General features: G+C 31.4%; 1 protein-coding gene and 1 long non-coding RNA gene across 7 annotated transcripts in view; one reads left to right on the top strand and one right to left on the bottom strand.

The window, feature by feature from the left end:
* The window catches only part of LOC109533699 (protein diaphanous), a 69,890-nt gene that overhangs the window by 14,606 nt on the left and 29,905 nt on the right, over window positions 1–25,379 (top strand). For 4 of the 6 annotated variants that reach the window (XM_048666957.1, XM_048666956.1, XM_048666954.1 and 1 more), the window contains one exon: window positions 21,512–21,679. In XM_048666957.1, the coding sequence (XP_048522914.1) occupies window positions 21,512–21,679 (168 nt within the window). Of the gene's footprint in view, window positions 1–7,903; window positions 8,482–21,511; window positions 21,680–25,379 lie in introns of those variants that run through there. The other 2 variants (XM_048666959.1, XM_048666958.1) reach the window with 2 other exon arrangements.
* LOC125504647 lies at window positions 22,194–23,591 on the bottom strand. The gene is made up of 2 exons (XR_007281629.1): window positions 22,592–23,591; window positions 22,194–22,539 (listed from the first exon to the last, which is right to left on the bottom strand). It is a non-coding gene; the product is annotated as an uncharacterized LOC125504647 (long non-coding RNA).

A 25,379-nucleotide genomic window follows, 5' to 3' on the forward strand; every position in this document is an offset into this window, starting at 1 on the left:
AACAGCTCCATTTGTAGCTTTTTGAATCTCTTCAGGGGAAAGAGAGTTGAAGGCATTTCGCACCCTTGCAATGCAAATTTCCTCGGTTTTTTATGGTGTAGCATAAACAGGATCTTTAATTCGACCCAAAAGATAAAAATCCATGGGCGTAAGGTCAGGTGACCTAGATGGCCATTGAAAGGGATCGTCATTGACAAACCAACGATCTTCAAAAAATTCGTTGGGTTTTATAGAAACGGCATTGGTGCTTGAGGGGGCGCACCGCACCATCTTGTTGGTACCACAAAATGTCCCGCTCTACGCTATTTATTTTGGGTTGTATTTAAGATTTCAACATACATTTCTCATAAAAATGAAATACATACATACAGTAATTATAAATTGCAATGAGCCATCCTCTCAAATTTTCGTTGTAAAAATAGACGTGAATATTTTCGTTATTAAAAATAGCACAAATCACATTAATTAAAGTTCCAAATTTCTTGAAAATGACATTCGCGAAAAGGATTGCTATTGTCGTTATTCCAGTAGAGCAAGTTTCGGCGATTAAATATGCCATTTTGAGTAAATTTAGATTTGTAAATTTGTCCGTCCATAAAATACATAATTACTCAAAAAATTTGTAATTTCTTGCATTTTTACCAAAATAGTTTCACGGAAAGAAAGAAATACGTTTTAAGAAGTCGGCTTCTCTCAAATGTTGAACGAGTTGCAAACAGTATGGTCTAAATTTATGTTTATGTGATAATCCACCAATCCCAACTTTCCTTAATTTTAGTTATTTGAATTTTTTGAGTATTATGCCTTTTTTCCTAGTCAAGTTTAATATTTCATAACTTTATTTTTATAATAGATGTTAAACTCGGTTTCTGCAAATTGATAGATTTAACTCTTGGCTACAACCGGCTAAAGTTATATTTAAATTGATTGACCTAAATAGGCGTAATGAATTTTTTTTTGGAAAAATTGATATTATTCCGCAACGGTTGAACTTTCGTACCCGGTTCATTGAACAAACTGACCTAAAACTTCTAAAACTAAAAATCCAAAAATGTAATAATATACAGGGTGTCCCATTTAAAATAAGCGGGTAAGTCCCTACTTCCGTTATGACCGGAAGTGGTACCGACTTGCAAATATTTTATCCCCAACATCATTACCTTAAGCCCTAACATCATTATATTAAGCCCCAACATGCGTTTGGCAGATACTTTTAGGTAAGCTCCCGAAGACTCACGCGGTTTATTTATCTGCTTTAAAATTAGTTTATAGTTAAGCATTTTGTTTTAAATTAAGACGTTTTGTATTTTCATACCAATAAGAGTTTTCTGTTTTTGACACATGTACAACTTTTTGAAAATTTACCACATTTTTTGAAATCATGAATAAAGTCTATCTATCCGATGTCAATTTGGTTTTGAATTGACGGAAATTTCGAACAATTTATGCGGTTTATTATCACCTGACTTCCATACTTAACAATAATATAATTTCGCCACCCTTCCATATTTTCTGTTTCATCTGCGTTGTTGCTTATTCGTATTCAACATTTTTTGTTCGTATTCGATATTCCAACCAATGGGGATATGCTAATATTGAAGCAATCAGTGTTTATTACTCGTATGTTCTAACAAAAAAGAATTAACTCTAAACAATGCTTATCGTTATGCTATCGTTTAAGGTCAAATTAAAATAGGTTTTTTTATGAACAACCGAAGCTCGCCCAAGTTTCTTCTTTAATAATATGCGAATATATGAAGGATATTCTGAATATTAATATTATTTTTGCACTTATTATTTGATATTTTCTAAGCCGTTCGAGATGTTTCAGTGATGTTTAGTACAACGTGCCAATTAATAAAGTCGCATATTTTCCATACAAACGGAATTTTTAGATTTTGGCAGTAGAGTGGGTACGAGCATTGACTTTCATACTTAAAAAAACAATTGTACGTTACTGGTTTTTCTCCAAAGCCAGACTATTTTTGAAATCTGGAAATATATTTTTGAAATTTGAATGTCGTGGGGTTTTATTTCTATGATGCAGGATTTTTTCGTCATTTAAGCAAATTAATGTAGTAAGAAAATATTACTGGAATACGTTAAACTGGTTCAGAGCCATTAATTATTTTGTGTTTATTGCAAATTTTAATCTCTAATTTTTGAAAATCCAGCTTTCATCAATTTTGGAAGAAAAATATGTAAATTTAATATGTGTTTCCCTATTTCTGTAGAAAGTAAAAACTTTTGTATTAAAATTTGATTTTAATCAAAGTCTAAGTAAAAGTCTATCTCTTTTGATAAAGTCTAAGTAAGTTACTAAGTTATAATACAGAATATAACTACCACCTTCCTTCTTTATGCTTTAGGAAAAGTAAGCGAGTAGTATGGAACCTCCATCCTTAGTATTCGGAATTAAGGAAAACATTTTGTCATTAATATAAACAGTTTTTAAATCCTAAGTTGACAATATCATATGATTGTCAGCACATAGTTCGGAAAATAAGAAATCGGTGCTTTATACTGAATTATACGAGTTAGGGGAATTACTCAGAGGGGACGAATGTGATTTTAAAATCAATTTGTTTGACAATTACAATTTTATATCAGAAAAATGGTACAGCAGTAACCAAAAGATTAATTGTCATGTATAATTATTAAGCAAACTATTGCAAAAATTTCACTTAATACAAAATTTTTACTTTTGCACGGTACGCTTTTTCCTCCATGTGGTTTTTAATTTGCGGTCATAGACACAACTTTTTAATTATCATCTTCAACCAAATATGTTTAGTTTTTACTTTTCAATGTTGTACTGTTGGTTTTGCTAATATTGACTAATAATTCTGCCATCTATTACATCTTTCTTGACAAGAGACTGCAGCCAAAACAAACAACAGCCAAATGTTTGACGAAAAGGAATGTTACCTATTTCAAAATCCTCATTTATTCAGTTTAGCCAGTTAAGCTTAAAGTTCATATCATCAACGCCTACCCTAATATCTGACATATATTTGCATAATATTTGCTGCGGAAAGTATTGAACGTATGAATTAATACAGATTTGTCAGCTAACCAAATCATCAGTCTTGAACTGAAAACTGTATTCAATATTCACTCGATACACACCTACTTTCACTTTAAGCATTTTTACAAAAGTAGTAACTTGATGCTTTTTCTGTTTGCGTCTTTATCAACTTAAGGGCCTTTCACCATCTAGCGTAGCCTATTTTGTTCTGATTCTGCTTGTCATTCTATAGCAACAAATTACGTACGTTGCAGAAGACAAAAGTGACTTTGCTTATACCATTTTTAGATCATTTTGAATCAGAAAATAGGTCTTTGTACTCCGTTAGAAACGTGCTTCCATTTTTTGGTTTTGAAAAATACGCCGTTGCTTATGCATTATAATACGTGTAAAGTGAAACTTTTTTTTTAAGAAATGCGCGTATTTTATAATTTGCATTTGAGCGATTTCTCGCTTTAGTTTTTAGACCCAAAAGCTATGAAAATTCAATTTTTTGTGCTTTTTTCATCAATTGTTAATTGTTCGAATTGAATTTGAATATGTCCACTGTCACGCCCATCGGATTTACGTTATATAGAAATAGATCAAGCGCATCTCTCACTTTTGGTAATTTGTTAATTCAGTAGAAAACATTTTGAGTAGTTCACTCAAATGTGTAAAATATATTGTAATATCGAATATAATTGTGTTTCATTTCCCACAACAATTGAATCAAGGAAAGAAAAGTTTGCAATAAATCAATGAAAATCCTGTTCACTAGATATTATTATGTTTACCAAATCCTTGGATTGATATATTTACTTAATCAAGTAGCGAAATGTGTCTGCTTTGAAATGAATAAATGGCTTGGGAAATTCGAAAACCCTGATAAGCATTTGGTTCTTCATTTATTTTGTTTTGGGCTTTTTCCGAACTCGCTTAAAACCACCGATTTAAAACATCAGCTTTTAGGACTTGTTATTTATGATTTTTTAAAAACATCTTTACATTTCTGATGGTTTCTCTTAGAGCAGTGAAAATAAGGGTTTTAGCTTGAATCTTCAATAGATTTTTGATGAATGGAAAATCTACTCAGAATTTGACGTAAAATCCCAATCTGTAAAAACATACAAGGTCCATTTAAAAATCTACAAGTTAGATCTGAAAAAAATTGAAAACATTTCCTTCAATCTGCTATAAACACCAATCCTTTATCTTTCAATGTAACAAAGTTAAAAGGGCGGTCCATTTACACTGAATAAATAATTATTCATAATAATAAATCTTAGAAGGGGCAAGACGCTCTATTTTCATAGCTTTTTAGTAAAAAAAAACACATACATTAAACAAGTTACAAGCCCGTTTTAAACAAAAAATATCCAAAAGTCGGCATATTATCATTAGATATAAGCTAAATATAGTTTTATTTTTATCCAACAGTATTCGAGATCAAACGTTCGAAAACGTCAGTTTTATGTTGCCAGGTCATATAAAAAAAAACATAAAAATAATATTTTTATGTGTGCCATGGTGTGGAGTACTATAAAAGTAAATATAAAAAAATGTTTGTTCTGTGATCATATAGAACGGGAAATTGTAAAGGCCAAACGGCGGTAATATTTTGAGGAAAATGAGCCCACAACAAGAGAAAACATACCTACATACAATGATATGGCCACTTATGCCGACTATTTTAATAAATTAAGACGTAGTATCGTTTCTGCTAGGATCAGCATAATTTAACTATAAAAGAAGCCTGAGCAGAAACGAGAATTCAGTCATTAGATGTTTGGTCAGAAGTCATAAGAGTTAAAGTTAAAAATAGTCTATGGTTAGGTCCATTTACTCAACAGTCTAAAGATAGCTTAAAKATAKTTAGTCTACGATTAGGTTCGGTCACATAAATTTCAAATCCAMATTATAAAAATTGCATTAATTTTGAAATAAAAGTGTTTTTAAAAACGCAAGTTTCAAATTAATCAATAAAATTATACCCATACAKACATAMATGATGAGAAATACTAGTTGCATAATCAAATATAACAAATACCAACAAAATTCGTTTAATTTAAGCGAAAWACACATTATTTTATTCTTATTTTTGACTAGTCTCATTTATTAAGTCAAATAACGTATATTTTTGCAGGCTTATTTTTCAAGCGTACCTACCAAAATTCTTAACTGGAAATGAACGCCTCTTTTGCAGAAAAAATATTGACATGCACCGTGTTTTTGAACACTGAATGTRCAATTAGAAAATAWTGTTTGTTCGCAGAAACMCCATTGGRTTGCACTGTTTTTTCGATCTGGAAAGTATCAAMTGTTAAACATAGCGTTAAWTTTTTCGGGCAATCYAACGGTTTTAATTTTTYTATTAWAAATTGAGCGTTTYAGCAAGAAACCTAAACGAGCTTTCCAACTGCTCGAAATAATTAWGAAAACATTTTAGCTAGAATTTTATTGATGAATTTGAAAGCTCGCTTTTTAAAACARTTTATTTCCAAATTAATACAAACAATAGATTTTAGTTGTAACCGAACCTGAACTATGACTTATGACTCGTATATCTTAAGMCGTCAGCCTTTAGACTGACTAAGATYGGCTGTAGAAAMATTTAATGMCTGAAKGCTYGTTTCTGCTGTGGCTTYTTTTATAGTTGAATCATGCTGATCATAGCMRAAACGATACTATCTTATTTTTCGTSTTATTTTTAAAATAATAGTCGGCATAAGTGACCATATAAWTGGRAACTTGAAMATTTTTTTATTTCTTTAATATATTTGCCTATCTATAGAAATYGCRCATACCAAATATCAGCCYYCAAATCGCAAAATKTAATTTGCAATAAACAATTAAAGTTGTGACCGCAGGMTATTCATTTGAAACGACAATGAATGCGCGGGAATGGTCGTGACGTCATAGCGCTAGTTCGATCGGACTGCGCAATGCGGGAATACGGCTTGTCGTTGAATTGTCTGGGTGTTTGACTGTTCAGAATTTCGTGCTGTGCTTTATTACTAATGGAAGCAACACAAAAACAATATTACAAATGCTGTATGGTGCCACTGTGCCACTATACAACTTTTAAAAAGCCAGATAAGCTATTTATTCGTGTACCACAAGATAAAAGCCGGCGTTTAAAATGGTTAAAGGCAATATSMAGACWGAGSTSACATGKWTACWTKCTSMGMAKWSSAMYSCCCAYGTAKSTGAMKAKCATTTTAMTSRAMGTATMAMAACWGRTYYYAGCYWWTGWCTRKYGYMTWACAGAKAGATWWTTTSAATTTGTATAYWGTTTGATTATCGGYTGCATTATAKTAATAGTAMATAAKAACATMAMAAATRRTTWTTTGCTATACTWGRCGATAAAACKGAAACARTAAGTATWTRYKAAKRWWAWGTTWCGTTTTATCGTCGMGTATTTACCTTAAATATCTATACTATTTGTCATGCAATATGAATATTAACACATRTTTCTRTGYAAGCTYYMATATTATTTATTTATTCTAGCTGGAAGAAGATAYKACATTTTGAKCAATRGRYACYRTTTGAATTTWTSGATAACATTTTATCGWTTYAAATAAGTWAAACTAACTAAKMGTYWRTTTTSTCKMWMAATMTAMCTGTTGGCTTAAAMACYGYGMRYTTCAGCAAGGGTAAAACTTTCGGTGTTTTTAAAAAAAACCAAAACAGCTTTYTGTTTGCAGRAATAATTGAGATTATTTCGTCAACGGAAYATTAATGAGCTATTACTGATTACACTTTATCTCAACAAAACAAGTGACTTATAGTAATMATATATAGAGTGACCCATCAAAAAGAAAGCAGAGGCATTTTCTGATCATTTCAGAGGACKATTATGGATTTCTTCACYTCCCTGCAATGAYTATGGTGACATTATTTTAGCTATTCGTTTAAATTTTGTTTTAAAGTTTTAATTTGATTCGACACCTGAATATTAGATGTTTTTTTATTCCTGGCGAGCAATAGCAAATGAGGAACCGGTACAAATCCCTGGTCAGTTTACCGGGTAGTTTAGTCAATATAACAAAATTTWAAATTAAATGATAAACATGTCTAGCATTCCTTTATTTGAATTCAGGAAATTTGATAAMATTYTACTTACCATCATGTCTACTAGCTTACATCTAATAGTAACTACTGATGATTTTCAGTTGAAATGATGAAAGTTAGTCAATCTGGGTATGATTAYAGCGAGAATTGAAATACTTTCAAGCAAAGTCCCATTCGGATCTACTTTCCGTTTAAAATTATAGGGATTTAACTCACCCAAACTAGGTTGTCGTGTGTCATAATGTGTCCACCTTGAATATAACATTTACGTGCCTGATAATTTTTCCCGTAGTACCCGTAAGTACCCGAAAATTCCGCTGATTTGTTTCCTATTGTCACACTGTATAATAAAACATTCCTTCGCTAATGAGGCAGATTAGTCGAAAATGGTTCAAGAAACATTTTTGGTAGGGAATTGAATAAACAACTTATCACTACGTGTTAAACCTTTGTTGCTTACTGAAGGGTCGTAACAATTATTAGCGTTTTATGGCAGTGTCGCCCTAAAACTCCAGTACTGCTTGCTAGTACTGATACTCCATTAAACGTGAAAATTATTGATTTAATGATGATTGCCTTATGGTCAAATGTTCTTCCTAAAATAAGGATGTTATCTAGTAATTAAAGTACTGCTTCAAGCAAGTTGATGCCATACACAGCGGTAAAACAGGATTTATTATTTCTTCTCCAAACAGCTTATTTTGCAAAAAAGCGCATTAGTGCCTTTTAAGCGCATATTTTGCATACGAATAATTGACACTCTAGGTTTAAATTCTCGTTTCTTAATCGAGCAGCTCTTCCAAGCAACTTTTGATTGTTTAACTTTAGTCACTTTAGTGTTGTCGATGTTTGCCTGGAAGCATACTTGTTTATTTTTCTACTGTTGTGAACTACATTATTATTAATATTATGATTGTCGGAACAACGTGATTGAAAAGTGTTGGCGCATTTGAGTTCTTATCGTATATTTAATTAGGTTTGCTGTTATTTCACAGTTAAAGTTTGTTTATAGTAGTGCGCACTCAATGTGATTTTTTTTGCGTTGATTAAGTACATTTGCGTTTGTTCTCGCCTACCTGTTGGAGACGTCTAAATCAATATTGGGGACATTTTCTAAGTAATTTTTAAAAATAGATAAACCAATTTCGTTTCAAAAGGTGTTCATAAGTATTTTAAGACTTGTCGGGTTCGATAAATTATTAGTGGTTTGGAAGTGTTTTCAGTTGTTATTTTTGTTTCAACTACAACATTAGACTGTTGGATGTTGAATTTGAACTGCCACATTTCTTAAACATTTAAATGTTCAATTTTAGTGAAGTAAGTAGCTGGTTGTGCTGTGATTTCGTGTGATTTTATTTGGGATTTGCGAATCTAAACTCAACTTTAACATGTATGGATATGTAGGTATATTTTAACTTAATTTTTTTGGGGTTTGGTCTCGGTTCAATCATTTTGCTGCAGCTAAACAAGCTTAAAACATAAACACTGATGTACAACTACAACACAGTTGTATTGTTCTTAATTTTTTGGTATGTGTTCCACTTACATATATGTAATTAATCTGACTAATCAATAATATTTATTAACTTTCACTGATGAAGACTCTTGACCACCAAAGCTTGCCGTGGCATAATTAACACCTAAGCAACAAAGTTAAAGATATTCAGTAATTTTATCGATGATGCGAACGAATGTGTGAATCATTTACGCATTCTCCTGTAATCTAAAAATTCCATTAAAAGTGTTCTTCATAAAAAACAAACGTTTATTGGGTCCTTGAAGCCCATTGTTTATGTCTCATATTGTACTGTATGGGTTAGGAAATCCTTAGACAATTTTTTGCCAGATTTAACAAAACCTGCATTTTATTACAAATTGCAATTTAGAGATTGCAGTTTATATTGCCAATTTCATGCCTTAGTTTTCCATGCATCCTAAATATTATTTTAATATCATCTACATCAGAAAAATGGCAACTCCTCAAAACGGGCATTGCAATCATTTTGTAAAATTCGATTTTATAAGTGAAATAAGCAAAACAATAATGAAGGCGACGGGAAATTCAATGTAATTTTATTCTTACTTTTTTCCTACATTTTTTTAAACATCGGTAATTATTGCACTGTTTATGATTGAAATGCGTTGCATTTGATCATTTTATTGCTTTGATTTGCTTTATATCAGGCATTTCTGATATATTGTAACTATAACTTCGTCTACATGTTTCCAAGTACAAATAGTTTCTTGTCAACAAAAAATTTTTTGAAAATTACGAACAAAACCTTTGCTATTGAACGTGTCAGTATGTGGATCAGTTGCAATAATGCAGTTAAAATTGATTAATTATTTCCAATTCCATTCAATAGTAGAAAATTATATATAATCACCGCTTATTCAAACTTACTTTTTTGTCACTTTGTGTTAATAGTTATCGAAATCCCAATAAAGTAAGCCCTTTTGAAGAAGGAATGCGACTCAAATTAAGCAAAACATATTCCCTCATACGAAAAATGAATAATTATTCTAGTGCCTGCAACTGTAATTTTTTACATAAGATTTTAAATATGTATATCAAACGGTTAGACCTAGAAATACGACATTATACATGAAATATATTTAGACTTTGGAGTAGAATAAAAAATCTAATAATATATAGGGTGTTCCATTTAAAATAAGCAAGTTGATACCTACTTCCGGTATAACCGGAAGTGTGGACATCTTGAAAATAATTCATCTCGCTTGCCTCCCATGACATTGAAATTTCTCCTTACTATAGTTTGATAGATATCAATCGCTGTGGTTGTCGGTGGGACACCCTGTATATGTTTCTGACGTAACCAGATTAATGCGGCATTTATGAAAATAGCGACTTTTTGGAGATTTCTGTTTTTATATAACTATTTTAGTCGCCATTTTTTCAACCAGATTGATTTACAAAATATGTAAATTCTTTTCACTTTAACATCATATTATAAGAAAAATTATTTTTCGGTCTTGTCCTTTTGGGTGTCTGCGTGAGCGACCAGAGCTAAATCGCCTTACGTACATTCGGAAACCGTTCCTTTATCAAACAGGTGCCAAATTTGAATATTTTCAAGTGAGTAACAATATTACAGAAGTTTGAATTTCAGTTCGATTTTTTTTTGTTTTTACTTAAAACAAGCATTTATAACATTAATCAAGTTGTATTGAATTTCAATAATATTTGTTCATAGTTCATGGTTTCAATAGTTTGCATTCCTGTCTTCTTTTACCTGGTTCGATATGTAATTATTATTTATTTTAATGATTGAATTCGTATTTTACATGCAACTGCAAATTATGAGTAATTTTTTTGTACTTCCAAGTAACAGGCAGTAAATTTTCGTGGCTTTGACTCACCTTGTATAGTCAGTCGTGTACATCAGCGGTATTTGTGTCAGTTCGATAAAATTAATGTAATACTTCGGTTGTCATTTAAAAATGTTACGACGATCATTTATGCTTAAAGTGCGTATGGTTTCGCATTGGTTCAAAACCGATTCCGTTAAGGCGAATAATTACGGTGAAACATATTAACTGGCATTTGGAGATATTGGATTTATTACTTTTTTGCACACAATTGAACAGTTGAAAAATACTTGCCTTGCTTTGTAGATTTAAATGTGTGTTCAACCTTAGTTGAAGTGTCAAGGATTTCTGTACACACATTAGATGTATTACTGTATTTAACTCTGGAATTACAATTACTTTAATTTACGTAGCATTTTTTTCTTGAGGTGTGAAGCATATTTTCGATAGTTCCTCGACGTGCGACTATCCTGCCTTAATTAGGTATTTTCCGGTAAATAAGACATTGTATAGAAAACATGTTTTAACCGTCAGAAGCATGATGTGCGATGAATTTGATGATGAATTACTGGTTTATGATCCACATATGCTAACTAATCCTTATTGTTACGAGTTGTATCTTCTTCTTCTCTAGTGCTTATCTGTTACCGAATATTGGCAATCATTCTAGCAATCATAATTTTATTTGTTTCTGTTTTTAATTGTAATTTGTTTATTGTTCAGTCAGGATATTCGTCTTCGTCCAACGCTTCTCCTGCCCTGCAGTTTTCCCTGTTAGATTAATTTTAGTAGTTTGTATTTGGTTTCGTTTCTCATGTGCCCCAGATATTCCAATTTTCTACGTTTTACTGTGTATATTATTTCTTTTGCTTTATTTAGTTTTTGGATATAGAATATATAAATAATCATTATTTCCTACAGAAAAAGGCTATCGACCCAATCGGTCTTTCTGCCCTAGTTTTTGGATTATTCGGGTGTTCGATATTTTGTCTACCCATGATATTTTGATGATTCTTCTATATGTCCACAACTCGAACGCCTCCAGCCTCTTTGTGGTTGCCTCCGTTAAGGTCCAAGATTCTACTCCGTACAACAAGATGAGAATACATAGCATCGGAGCAGTCTGAGTGTCAGTTCTAAATTCAAATTATGTGTCTTGAATAATTTGGACATTTGATTGAAGGTTGTTCTTGTTTTTTCAATTCTTGTTTTTATTTCTTGGGAATGGTCCCATTGTTCGTTTAGTACTGTGCCGAGATATGTGTATGTTGACAATCGTTCTACCGCTTTCTCATTGATGGTAAGCTTTACTTCTCCAATTCTTTCCTTACTCATTACCATGACTTTTGTTTTACGGGTGTTGACTTCTTGACCATATTTCTTACCTACTGCAACTACCCAGTCCAACAGCTGCAGTCCCTATGCAGTGTCTGCAAATATGACGGTGTCATCGGCATATCGAAAATTGTTTGTTCGTTCGCCATTTAGTAGTACTCCTGCTTCCGTGTATTCTAGAGCTTCTTGGAAAATTGCCTCTGCGTACATGTTAAACATGAGAAGTGACATATACATCCCTGTCTTAAGATTTGCACTTCCTCTGTTTTGGCATGGTTAGTTTTAACGGAAGCTGCTTGATTCCAATTCCAGAATTTAATAAATATTGAGCTCTTAATTGTGCGTGTAAATCTTTGCCGTCAAGTCGTCCACTATCTTGCAGAACTTCCATCAATTTGTTGTGTTGAACTTTATCGTATGTTTTTTATGTAATCGTTCCATGTTGATGTTATTTGTTCGATGTCTACAATTGTTTCGCTTTGTTCATTTTCCAATAGGTAAAATTACCTATTGATTTCTTCTTGAATTTTGCTGTTATTTCCTTGATCTTCTTCAGTTGAGAATGAGTTGTATCTACACTTTTTATATGGCTTACTTTGTACTTAAATATACCTATAATATTTTTCGAAAAGCCACATTTATAAAGGCTTTTTCGTATATATTCTCAAATTTTCTGTCAGTAGAAGGCCTTGTAGGAACAATTTAAATTTATAAGTCTGAAGATTCAAGTTATAAAATTCGTATATTTTTTACAGGGGGATTTTTCGCTCATTAGTGCTACACAACGCGATATTTCAGGAAATATAAATTTTAGAAGGAACTATTTTCTATCAAAGTGTTTGGTGTTTAATATTTAAAAATTATTTTCCAATATAAGACGTGCATCAGTAGCAAATATACAGGGTGGCTCATTTGAAAGAACCAGCCAAATATATCGTAAATTATAGGAATTACAAAAAAATTATGCAACTGTTGTAAAATTGCTAGGTGGAAACCCGAAGGTGGCTGATATCAACTTTTGGATAGATGGCGCTGTTAACGTCAGGTAGGGGACAAGGGACAAGTTCAATTTTTTAAATGTATTGGTATATTTTTTACTATGAAATCTCATTCAACAATTAACTCTAAATGAAAAAGTATTAAAGTACATATGGGCTAAAGTTTATGGATTTAAAAATACATCCTGAATTTCGTATTTTTTGTTTTCTACCATTCGTATAATTTTAATTTGCCATCAAGTGTGTTGACTCGTTGTCCATATCCACCTATATCCCGTATAAATATGTAAAAATAATATACTTAAATAATCAGAGATTTTAATCTTTAAATTTTTATATGACCTCTTTTTAAGAGGAGACATGCTCTATAATCTACTTCAATTTTATATATAAAGTTTCGAATATATGTATTGGTTATGATTAATATTGATATTGTTAATTGCATCCACTATTATTTTAAAGCGTCTAACTAAAGTCTCATACACAAAATTCTTTAAATAAGCCCAGAGAAAACTCCCAAGACAATGAGATTTGGCTGGTTCTTTTAAAATGAGCCACCCTGTATAATAACAAAATGTATATAACAAAATAAGTTTTTTTCATTATAAACCTTTTTTTGTTATAGATTCCACAGAAATCGCTGCTGTACTACTGCAAATTTGGAAATCGATCTTCTCAGACTCGAAGGGAACATGATAAGCTTCATATTGACCTGTTTTAATTCATAACATAATAATAATACTAATTTAATTAAATAAAACAAGTCAGTACTTAGCCTTTTAGGTGCCCTTGGAGCCCCAGATGGTCGATTTTTAAATTTGCATCGTTTGGAGTACAGCACAGATTTTTGTGGACCCAGCAGCTCATACTTTTCAAATCATAAAAAACGGACACACTTCATTGGTCGTAAGAAAACTAGTTTAAAAGCTTTGCGGCAAATCCGATAATGATAAGAAATTTGAAGATACATTTAAAAAAACTTATTTTGTTAATATCGACCTTTAATATATTTGTTACTATCGCACCTCTTACACACCAAAAACGGTGCTATAAAATATGTTCTTTTAAAATTCATATTTAGTGAAATTTGACGCTTTGATAAGCAATACTGTATAAAAAAGTATCCTAATATATTTAAAAAAATCAACTTGTTTAAACAAAATTAAGGAATTTAGAACGTAGTATCTACTATTAAATACTTGCCACAATAGTCTATTTTGGGTCAGCATACAACTTTCGTACTCAGTTAAAGTCTAAAGGCTTGTTAAATATTTAAATAGCAAATGTAGATAATTAGCACACGATGTACAACATGGGCTTATAACGAATTGAAAGCTTTGCCGGTCCCCGCATTTTTCTTTTGATATTATCGAATGTACATATAAAAGTTTCGGTTTGTTGTTTAAGCGTTTCACAAATCGTAAACGTATAAATTTATGGTTTTGTAAAAATTTTACATAACACTTTTTTCAGCGTCGTATTCGGGACAGAAACGAAAATACATTCCTCCCGTTTTTTCCCGAAAACCGTTAAGGTTTTCTCCAAAACCGACCACAAAACTAAAAGTTTTTAATCGAAAACGCAAAAAAGCATTATTTTCTGATAATTTTGTTCTTTTCTGACAATGTTTCAACCAAAAATTACAAAATTAATTTTGTTAGAAAATTCGCTTCATTCATCGGTTTGCAGGGAACTTTAGAAAACCCATTTCAGCTTCGAATATGGCATCAAAACAATTAATTTTATTCAGTTTTTTACCACAAGTAATTAGGATTATCGTGAAAAAACGACCATAGCAAAAGTTTCCAATCCAAAATTCCAAAAGTAATTTAAGAAATCCTCGCCCTCAACGCTCTGAAGAAAGTTCCTTTAAATTTTCAGGTCATTCCAGTTTTAACAAAGTTTCTATTAAGCAACTTCTACGCAAAAATGGCATTATTTTTTAGCTGGCTGAAACTAATTTTTAATGGATTTTTTAAATTCTCTTTAAATTGACTTAACACAATAAAAAATAGATCCCGATTGATTTATACCAAATCTGAAAATAATATTCGATTAAATCACTTTCTCACCTTTCAGAGAAAAATTGGTGAAATCAAACCAAAGTTTTATAGCAAAAAGTTAAGGCAAATTGAATGCTATGGGATATATCTTATACATTAAATGATTCCATAAAAAAGTAGAAACCAAGAGTATCTTATTTGTGTTTGTATAATAAACGCATCACAAGAATAAACTGCTTATGCGCCCCTTAAACAAATAATCTTGATCCAGAAAGGAAATGTATTTTTTTTAGTTAAGTTTCCTATCGGTGTATATTATAAACACTATATCGATGTATTTAAATAAATCGTGCTGCGGTTTTACTAATATTAACCCGGTTGTTTTATTTGTACATCTAATGAATGCAAATAAATTCAAAAGCTGGCCGCGCAAGCCGTATCAAAAATATAATTAATGTATTTAMATTTTCTGCCCTGRAAAAGGTTTACTGCCACTATTTAAATTTGTCTGGCAAAAATTCCCTAAATGAACAGAAAAAAAWTAATTATTCTGTATATCGAGAATTGTAACTGATCACTCATGTTTATGAATTTATTTATCCTATTTTCTATTTTAATCACAGATAATGCGGTTAGAATATATCACTAATTTCCGGCACCTTGGTTTTTATCAAATTATAGAGCGTTAGCAAATTTTTTTGTCGATATRTTTACCATAAGTTTACAATTTTCAGTTTGAAATATAACACAAAACACTTTGGAACTTATTAGTACATCTATAAGACATAAATACATTAGGATTTGCACTTTTATTGAATAAGCAACTTTAAGAACAGGATGGCCATTTTCCTGATTCTTGCCGGTGCAATTTGGGTTTTTAAGATAAATGTTATTTAAATAATGTGAGAATAATAATTGATAATCGAGATCTCAATGGTCTGAAACGAAAATATAAGTATATATTTTATATCGTAAGCAAATATGTCTATAACCATCACTGACTGATGGTTTATTGAGTTTTATTCAAAAATATCTACCAATTGGAGATTTTTCGCGTTTTCTACGTAGAGTTGAGCATTTTTGAGTATTTTCAAGATAATTCAGGATACAAAGTGTAAGCCTAAATGTTAAGATAACAATTAATAGTACTTGAACTTTGTCTAGCGAATTATCCATGTTTAAAAATGCTGGAATTCTTGTATTTAGAAATTGACCAATTATATTCTATATTGTTGAATTCGTTTGGAAACCCTCTAAACAATATACCGCATCTTCTATTTAAAAGCATTTCAAAGAGTAGGTTGGCAAGTCTATAACACAGCTTCAGTCATTAATAAAAGATTTTTTTATTTAATAGATGTTTCTCATACAAGTGATGCTTACATCTATTTGAGCAGAGAGTAAAATTGCATGTTACTTCCATTATTGCTTTTAGTAGTCTTTGAAAAAGATACATTTTGGACATTTTTTTGTTACCATTTTATTCCAACGGATAGGTTTTGGGATGAGGGCGTGCAAAACATGCGACCGTAGTTATCTCAAACTAACGCAACGGTCAAGTAAACGTTCACATGCTTTTTACATTATTGGCATATAAGCAAACCTATGTTACATTTGAATACATTCTTAGTGTAACACAAATATGTACGGAAATATTATTTACACATCGCATACTAACTAGTTTTTCGTGAGGTGTGCGTTCCTACTACAGTCAAAAGCAAAAATATTGCACATTTGAATGAACCCATCAATTACTTGTTTTGGGTTACAAATTGAAGATAATAAATTATGAAAATATTGAATCTTTATTCATTTTAAGTACAAGTTATAAATTTATAAGTTTTAAAGAAATTATCCCATATGCGGTCACAAACTTCAAGGTCAAAATAGCTACACAGTTTGTGTTTTTGAATCACTTGACTTTATAAMTTAAAGAAGTATGTTAACTGGAACTTTTTTCACATTTTTTATTCAWTTCAGAACGATATAACAGCGTAATAAAAAGTATTCTAATAAAACAACGGTGTTAATTTTCGTTTTCRTCACATAATTTAAAAGTGTAAAGTGTGCGAAGCCAAAAGAGCTAAAAATTCCTGTATTCCATTTAAGTTTTTCGTTATTTCCAGAGTCCAGAGTCTCCATATAACTCATTAATTGTTTCTAAACCCTGATTTTGTCCTCGGATGTTAACCGATATTTTTGCTTCTGTCGCTCCAATCTTTAGACTATAAAATTGTATGGCGTGAATCTCCTTACGATATTATTTCTCGAAGATTTATAGAATTTATTATGTATACCAAAACCTGTATTGTAATTCTAAATGTTTACACTGTTCTACAYCATCAGTGATAGTTACATTTKTTCTCTTGATAAAATATCAAGAGGTCTTAAAATGCATAAATAATCTTAATTTTTTAAACTTTAATAAAAAATCAATGGTTTTAGATTTTTGCAACAGCATTGCCAATAATCTACCTTCTTAATGATTATTTGAGTTTCCATCCCCAGATCCCACCAAAAGCAATTCGACAATATAATTGTTGAATCATCTTCAAGGGGCCATATACTATTGTACTCAGATGTATCGAATCATGTGAAATTTATGCCTATTTTATTTAACTTAATTAAAAGAGATAGGTCAACTGAGTCGAAAGCTTTGGCTAGGTCCAAAAACATAGCCATCGTACGACTACTTCAGTGCATTTATATGTACATACATACACAGTGTCAGAAAACAACTCGCATAGCACTRTTTCTTGATATTATGATACTTAATTGGTTTCTAGCTAAAAACTTACATCATCTAAAATTAACGTTTTATTTTCCGAAACTTTTAGCTAAATTTGARATAAGTAAAATCAACTTGTAATTAAAAAAAAACAGTCTATTGATTAGCTTAAAGATTTGAAGAATTCCTGTATTTTTTAAATCTGGAGGTCGGTCAARTCTACCGGTCGCACTTTTTTTTCTATTTGTTATAACAACTCTTTGCTTGCCAAATGCTAAAAAATATAAATTTTGTTRTCCGACTCTCCGCTTGGCTATTTTTACTTCATTATCTACAGATTCGGACGAATAATTCCCCCAATGGGTTGAATATATAATTTCTTGCCTATTTAATCTTAAATAATACTAGAAAAATGCATTGAAAATATGTGCATGTACCGCATAATATTTATTACATTTTCTTAATTAAGGAAAATTAGAACATCAAAACTAAAGAAGAATATTTAGTGTGTAGTTCCTTTTTATTCTAACACAAACGTTAGACGTTCGGGCATGAAAAATATTATTTTCGAAAAAACTCTCAATTTGCCCTATTTTTTCAATAAAATCTGATTTAACTGTTAGCTTATTATGCTATTGTCAGTTATATTATGCTGTCGAATTTTTATTTCCATGTAATAGCAAACATTTTCTATATAATTTAGATCCAGAAATTGGGCAGGTGTTAAAGCATTAATTGCACTGCATAATCCTCGGAATATAATGCTTAGGATTTTGGATCTTTGCCATGATATAATGGAAAACTTATTCCGCATTTATTCCCATTTAAGACGCAGTTAATAGCAAAATAATTTTAGATATTTAAATAACCCATTTTGTACAAGATTAATAAAAACTAATCCGCCCACACCAAAAGAGGAAATACACCCCCAAAATATAGCAAACCATGAGAGATGTGTTTCACTGTTGCACAGCAATTTTTACTTTGAAGTTCTTCATTTGGTTTACGCCACACCATTTGTCCTCTTTCAGCCGCAAGTATGTTAAACTTCGGCTCATCACAAAGATAATTCTGAGGTGAACGGTTGACGGAAACAATTTTTTTTCGTTTAGTTGCAGCTTGTCCAACATATCCATTAGCGTAAATGTGAATATTTTTACCAGTAAATTTTTGTACTTTAACTTGAAATTATGGGACACTAACTTTAGTCTACTGTTTTCTTACTGTTTTACTCGTCCCGTGGCAAGACTCTTCGTTTGCATTTAACGCCTTTGGATGGCCTGGTGGTTTTAAAGCAATCTTCATTTTTATAACCCGAAATGAAGTTTTTACGTTCAAATTTTCCGATGACAGTTTCATTGTTTTCATAAATTTGGTTTCTTATTGCGACCCATTTTAATTGACCCGAATTTAACCACTGAACTGACGATATTGAGAGACTCCTAAACATGTGAAAACGGGCATCATTGGCAAAATACTATTAGCGGCATGTCCGAATATATTTTTGGTGCATTAAAAATGTAATAATTCCTTTTCCATTTGGTTCCTTAATTATTAAAATATTTTTCAACGCGTGATTGTGGTATTATTTAAGATTAAATAGACCAGAGATCAAATATGCAATCAATTAAAAAATAATAATAACAAACATTTCATATTCGTGGCAACTTTTATTGAGGATATTTTTGTGATCCACTGCTTCTACTCCATGTTCAATTCAACAATATTTTCTTGGAGCAGCCAATTCGTTTCTTATGGGGTTCGAGACCGGAGGTTTTGCAGGCTCTATCAGTCTATCAATCAAGTAACGGCAGCAGCGATTATTACAAATGTGTATTGAATGCTTTTGCTTATGACTGTAGAAGTGGCTTCGTAAAATAACAACTTGTAATTGTATCGGCAACCTTGAACTAGTCAGCAAAAACCAAGCAATTATCCAAAGAATGTAATTGTCTGCGATTCGATCAGAGGTTTGTTTCGGCTGCTTATTTTTTCACATTCCCGAGTCTCTATTGTAGTCAAATAATTTTTTGTTGTTGCTTAATTCTTCCTGCTGCTGAGTGCTAATCGCCAATTATGCAACAATTGCTGCAGTAATTATTTTCTATTTGAATTGTGAATAATCAAGCCAACTACATAAGTGCACGAAATTACGTGATACATTATCTGGTTCTGCTTCTAATGATTGCTGATTGCCTTCCCTTTATGGTGCCGACTGTGTACAGAGCCTCTCAATTCTGTTTATTACCCAATTAATCGCGTAGCTTATCAGAATAATTGCAATTGCTTGGTTGGCAATGTTAATCAACTTTTTTTAATAGAGATTATTTTAAAAGTTGTATATCTGCAAGCTGTTCATATATAAATATACGTCATAAAAAAATTGGCATTTTACGGTACAAAAAACGTTTCGCTCTTATTATCAGCGTGAAGCAATGATTGCACTTATGTTTTAAACCGAATTTAGTAATCTAAATTTTCTGCACGAAGGCGTTTAGATGGTAACTGTGGCATAACCAGCCACGACATTCGCAACGGTTCTTCTGGCTAAAGAAATTAAACGGCATGGCTAAATTGCACCAAAAAGAAATCGGTTTTTGCAAAATGCACGTCCCGTCAAAAACATAATAATAATAAACAAATAGTAATTAAGTTAACTGCGTATTGAAACAGTTAGTTTTTATAAGTTGGCTTTCCAAAACTGGCTTACGCACACCATATATGTTTAGGGTTAATTACATTCCGTCCCGTATTTCCGGTACGAAATGTTGATATTCAGTTCACGAACTCAATAAACACGATCAAGCATTATCTAAGCAACACAATTTATAAATAAACGCAAATTATAAAATATGTTTATTGTCTATTATAGTATAGTCTTGTAGCGAAATTTAACGTAAATGATTCAATTTTTTGAATAGTGTTTTGTAATAAATAGAACTTGTTCGTGGAAGATGTCATAACTCGAAAACTAGTCGTCTTCTTAACTACGAAAAAATCATACTTTTTCAAATTTTTATATAAATTAAAACATTTTTACGCGAGATGGAAATGAAATACTGAAAAATTGTTTTTTCGTCATTAGATTTTTTTATTACCTACAACTTTTGTATTGAACGTTTTCCGCTAGGAGATTACGTTTCGCCGCAAATCTAACCGTTTTCTACCCATAACTGCTTTAACATTTCACCATTTCTAGTGTTTTCGTTTTTAAATTATATTTTTTTCTTAAAGTTGGCACCTCAACAACATTTTCCACTTAGTCCTTGCCTGTTATTAATTATTTTCATTATTATCAAATTCGTTTCGACACCAGCCTGATTCCTGGGCGAATTGTACAAATTCTACAAAGAAAATTTAACGATTTTTTAATAAAAAAGGAGGATTTCATTAGTTGAAAGACATTTCTTCGGTTTTAATTGGGGAAATTGTACAAAGCTCAATTAGGGATCCGGCAATGGTGTGAAAATTTAGATATGCACCTATAACAAGTGAAGACATGGAGAGAAGTTTTCCACTTGCAAAAATATTCTTAGGCTGCAAAATTTTACAATGGGACAAATAATTTCACTTATTTGTTTACCGGTTTTATTTAGAATAAACATTGGTTTTAGGAAAACATGCTTAGGTTTTTTGAAGTAATTAGAATCAATCTATTTAAGAAAACTTTCATTTATTTTATTACATATTTCATTGCATTAAATTTTATTTGAAATGTTTAAATCGTTATATTTTTACTCCACTGAAAGAATTTTGTTCATTTTTAATGGTTTTTTACATATTGCTGCGTTTTTTGGAAGATATCAATTTGCTTATCAGGCGCTTTTTTCGACAATTTTAGTGCTTTTTAATCCGGAATCTAGTAATAAAGCATGATAAATGTTATTGAATCAACACACTGTCCCTATAATAAAATATTGCCGTAAATCAGCAGTTCAGGGTTTATATAAGTAATACCTTTTAGATGCTGCGAATTAATTTAATAATTATTTGCTTTAAAGTAATTTTTTATTGAAAGTTGTAATTTATTTTTCAGTTGGAGACATGGTTCAAAGGGGGCACGGCAAAACGACCAGCTGGCCAAAGACCCAGCTCGCAGTTGGGTCCAAACTCAGAAGCCGACATTCAGGTAGATGAGGACTACGCCAACAAGGTCGAATTAATGTCCGAAAAAGACATTAATGCCAAATATGAAGAAATGCTGGTATGTATAAGTCCCCTGCCTCCTGCTGGCAAATCATAGCTATTCGATCCACTATTTCAATGTATGTTATTTAGTTTTTATTACTTAAAATCTATTTAATTTGAACGTTTCGCCCGAAACAAAAAATACTTTTCTGTCTCAATTATGAGTTTGAAATCAATGCATTAAGATCCTCAAAACTATTCAAGAATTAATAGGGATATTGAATATTTTTCTGAGTATTTTTATTGAGCTTTTTGTTCTTGTGGTTCCACTGCCCAAATATACAGTGTTTTGGAAGACGTGAGAATATCCATTATTTTTTATTAACTCTAAACTTATGGTTAACCCTTTCGCTCATAAATTTTTATTGTTATAAAGAAAAAATTGATTTTTTGAAAATCAATTTATATTTTTTTGTAAATTTTTGATGTCAAAAGTTTTTCTGTATTTTTTTTTGGTTTTTTGGTTTCTTGATGTACACATTTGTGTACATTGGTAGTCAATGGTACAAAAAATAAATTAAACAAAAAAATTACTTTGTATTCGTATGTATTTGTATATATTGAAAAACAGTTGCTTTTTTTGTGAAGCACAGGTGAACATTACATTTTTGACATGAAATTCTTGATCGTCCTTTACACCCAGGCACTTTACAACTAGATACAAAGTCTTTTACATCAATGGATGGTAAATGGTCTAGTCTGTCCAAACGAACTTCGGCTATCGGTTCAATTTCTGGTGTTACTTTTAAAGTTTTGGGCGATGAAGGACCTGGACTATCAGCTGTTGGACGCCCCCCTCTTTTTAGTGAATGTTTTTTTTCCGCTAAGATTACAATAATAGAACCTGAGCAATATAGGCTCTGAAGTGCAGCAAATCTAGGATATCTCTATGTCATGAGCAAACATTATCAGAGTCCACTTTTTATACCTGATAAATGTCCGATATAAGGTAATAAGAAACTTCATCTTATCAACACCCCTATTTGAGAGTTATTCTTCGACTTTTGTGGAGTTTTCGCGGATGTGCTGACAGGTTCATCTTCGGTTGTTCTGGCCGCTCAGCCTCTTCCTTATCATCACTCAATAGCATTTTCAGTAATTTTACAAGGTAAAACATGTATATGCTACGTTCAAGATATATAATAAATACTGGTAACAAGTTGTGTAGCTTCAGGATCAAAATCAAAGACATCTTCATTGAATTCGTCGTCGCTAAGTCCAATGTCTGATAATCCGGCATCTATGAAATCGAATAGTTATCTTTCTGTTAGCGGGCGATTTCGACTCATTATAAACCTCTATCCTAAGGATCCTATAATACTCAACTGTCTACTATTATGAAAAAGAAAAAAGTACTGTTAAGTTTATCTTCTAATTTTACTCCCCTGACTCACAGTGTACACAAATGTGTACGTGTTTTTAAAGAGCAAAAAAATGTGCTTTCGAAAAAAAACTGTATCACTGTTTGCACTCACAAAACCACATTTTATTAATTTGTTTCTAATTTGTCTAAACTATTTCCACCACAGACAAAATGCCAAGAAGATCTAACAGATAATGTTGCATATGTTACACCCTCAGTGACCGCCAGCTGTTAGAATTAGAGAAATAAACTTTTGTAGAAAACCCTTAGAGGGTGTTACTTATACTACATGTAACATTATAATGTACACAAATGTGGACACAATGAACAAGCAGCTAAAATACTTTCTGAATTTATGTAAGGATACCGATAATTGATGTACACAAATGTGTACACAGTGACCGAAAGGGTTAACGGGCTTTGAATAATTTTATTGCCATATTCTGCAACTGTGGTAACTTCTCCCGAAACTGTTTTGAAACCATTTGTCGACTGCGCAGAATATTTGTAATTGTACTCCATTATTTTTATTCGTATAAATAAAATGCAAGGAACTATTTTTTTAAGCGCAATTTTCACAGCGGAATGTGACACAAAAATTATTCAAAGCCCGTTACCCAGAAGTTTGAAGTTGTTAAAAAATTGGATATTGGAACCGTTTCCCAAGCACTTTATTTGGAAATTGAAAGATTCAACAGCAAAAAAAACTGAGTCATTCTAAAACCAATGAAATTATCTAGTAGCAGTGAAGGACAGAGTCGTCTACATGCCTGCATGCGAAAAGATAGACCCCAAAGAAAAATAATAAATATTCTGTTTAATTTTTGAGTAGTGTTTCGATGTGTGTGGATTTTGCAAAGTTCTTTATTGACATTTTGGTGATAATATTTTTATAAAATTAGGAGATGTACTCTATGTACTCTCGATGTAAATATACAAGACGGACCAGTTTTGATAGGAAAGATTTATCCATTTACTGTTTTACATAAAAAATAGATATATTTGAATAACAAGCAATATTTTTTTTGTTGAATACTTGCTTTTTATGTCGCTATGAAAATACGAATTTAGATGTAAATGCAAGATGTTTCACAGTATTTTGATACATTTTGGTCATTTCTCGTTTGAAAACGGTTATAAATATTGAAATGCCGTTTGGACATAAACTACTTTTACAACGTTTTTTCCAGTCGACAAAAACTTAATATAGAACAGGAAGCCACTTTGCCTGCAGATCAGTTTGATTAGAGAGCCGTATTTTCTGAAAACTTCGTGCGGATAATTAAAGTATCTGCTGGTTATTTGCTTTAAATAGATTTTTGATTTTCCGAAAATATTGAGTCTAATAAAAAAATCATTGGATAATTAGTAAAATTTCTGTCTCAATTTCACAATATCTAAGTATGAATATGAAACAACTTAATCTGTATTATTTCAACTTTAAATGCAGCCTCTGTAATGCATTTTTTTGTAATCATGTTTAGGTTTTGATAGTTGAAAACTGACGAATTTCCGCATAGGATTAAATCCAACTGCACAAAATAACAACTACTAAAAAGGTATAGTGCTCGGAACAATTTTCGTTTCATGTACCAATTTGCGAATCCCGTCACCAATACGTATAGAGAACGGAAATATTTAAAAACGGCTTTTCGATAGGGAAAGGAAATTTGCTAACCGCGCTGTTTGTAAGTATTGAGTTACATTTGGAACTGCGCATTCAATGTCCAGTTCACTTTTTAGTGGTTGATCCTCCAGACAGAGCACACAAAACAAATTGTCGATAATTCTGAATAACCGATTAAATTTTCTTCGAATTTGTCGAATTTCGTTTATTTCTGTCTAATGTTTTGCTTGGCTTTTGCAAAAGCAATGCATTTGTTTTTATTCTCTTCTTCAATCTATTTCTTGGCTATTTCAACAGTGAATCAGCATCACGATCAACAATAAATGCACTTAGCGCAAGCAATGATATTGCAATACGTTTCATTTGGAGCTTCTCCACTGTGAAATTTATAGTAATAAGAAGAGTACATAATTAATTTAAACTAGAAGGAATTTTTTTGTTCATTTTTTGCATAAACTGCTGTATTATATGAAAATCCGTTTTTTTATTTCTGATATTTATGAAAACGTTATATGATTATTCCTTTTTTTTCACGGGGCACATACAAATGTACACTTTCACTTTGTATATTTGCAATTTTATATAATCTTTTCAGTTTATCAGTCCCAAGACAAATCATTAGGACATTTTTATATTTTTCGTTCGCCATTTTGTTCAAAAGCAGAGTTATTTACTTGCTGGTTTAAAAGGCTTGTTTATATTTCGAATCATACATTTTCTAATCAA

Source organism: Dendroctonus ponderosae, unplaced genomic scaffold (assembly GCF_020466585.1).
Source record: "Dendroctonus ponderosae isolate FM_Combo_2020 unplaced genomic scaffold, Dpon_F_20191213v2 Dpon_F_20191213_5, whole genome shotgun sequence".
NCBI classification, from domain to species: Eukaryota; Metazoa; Arthropoda; class Insecta; order Coleoptera; family Curculionidae; genus Dendroctonus; species Dendroctonus ponderosae.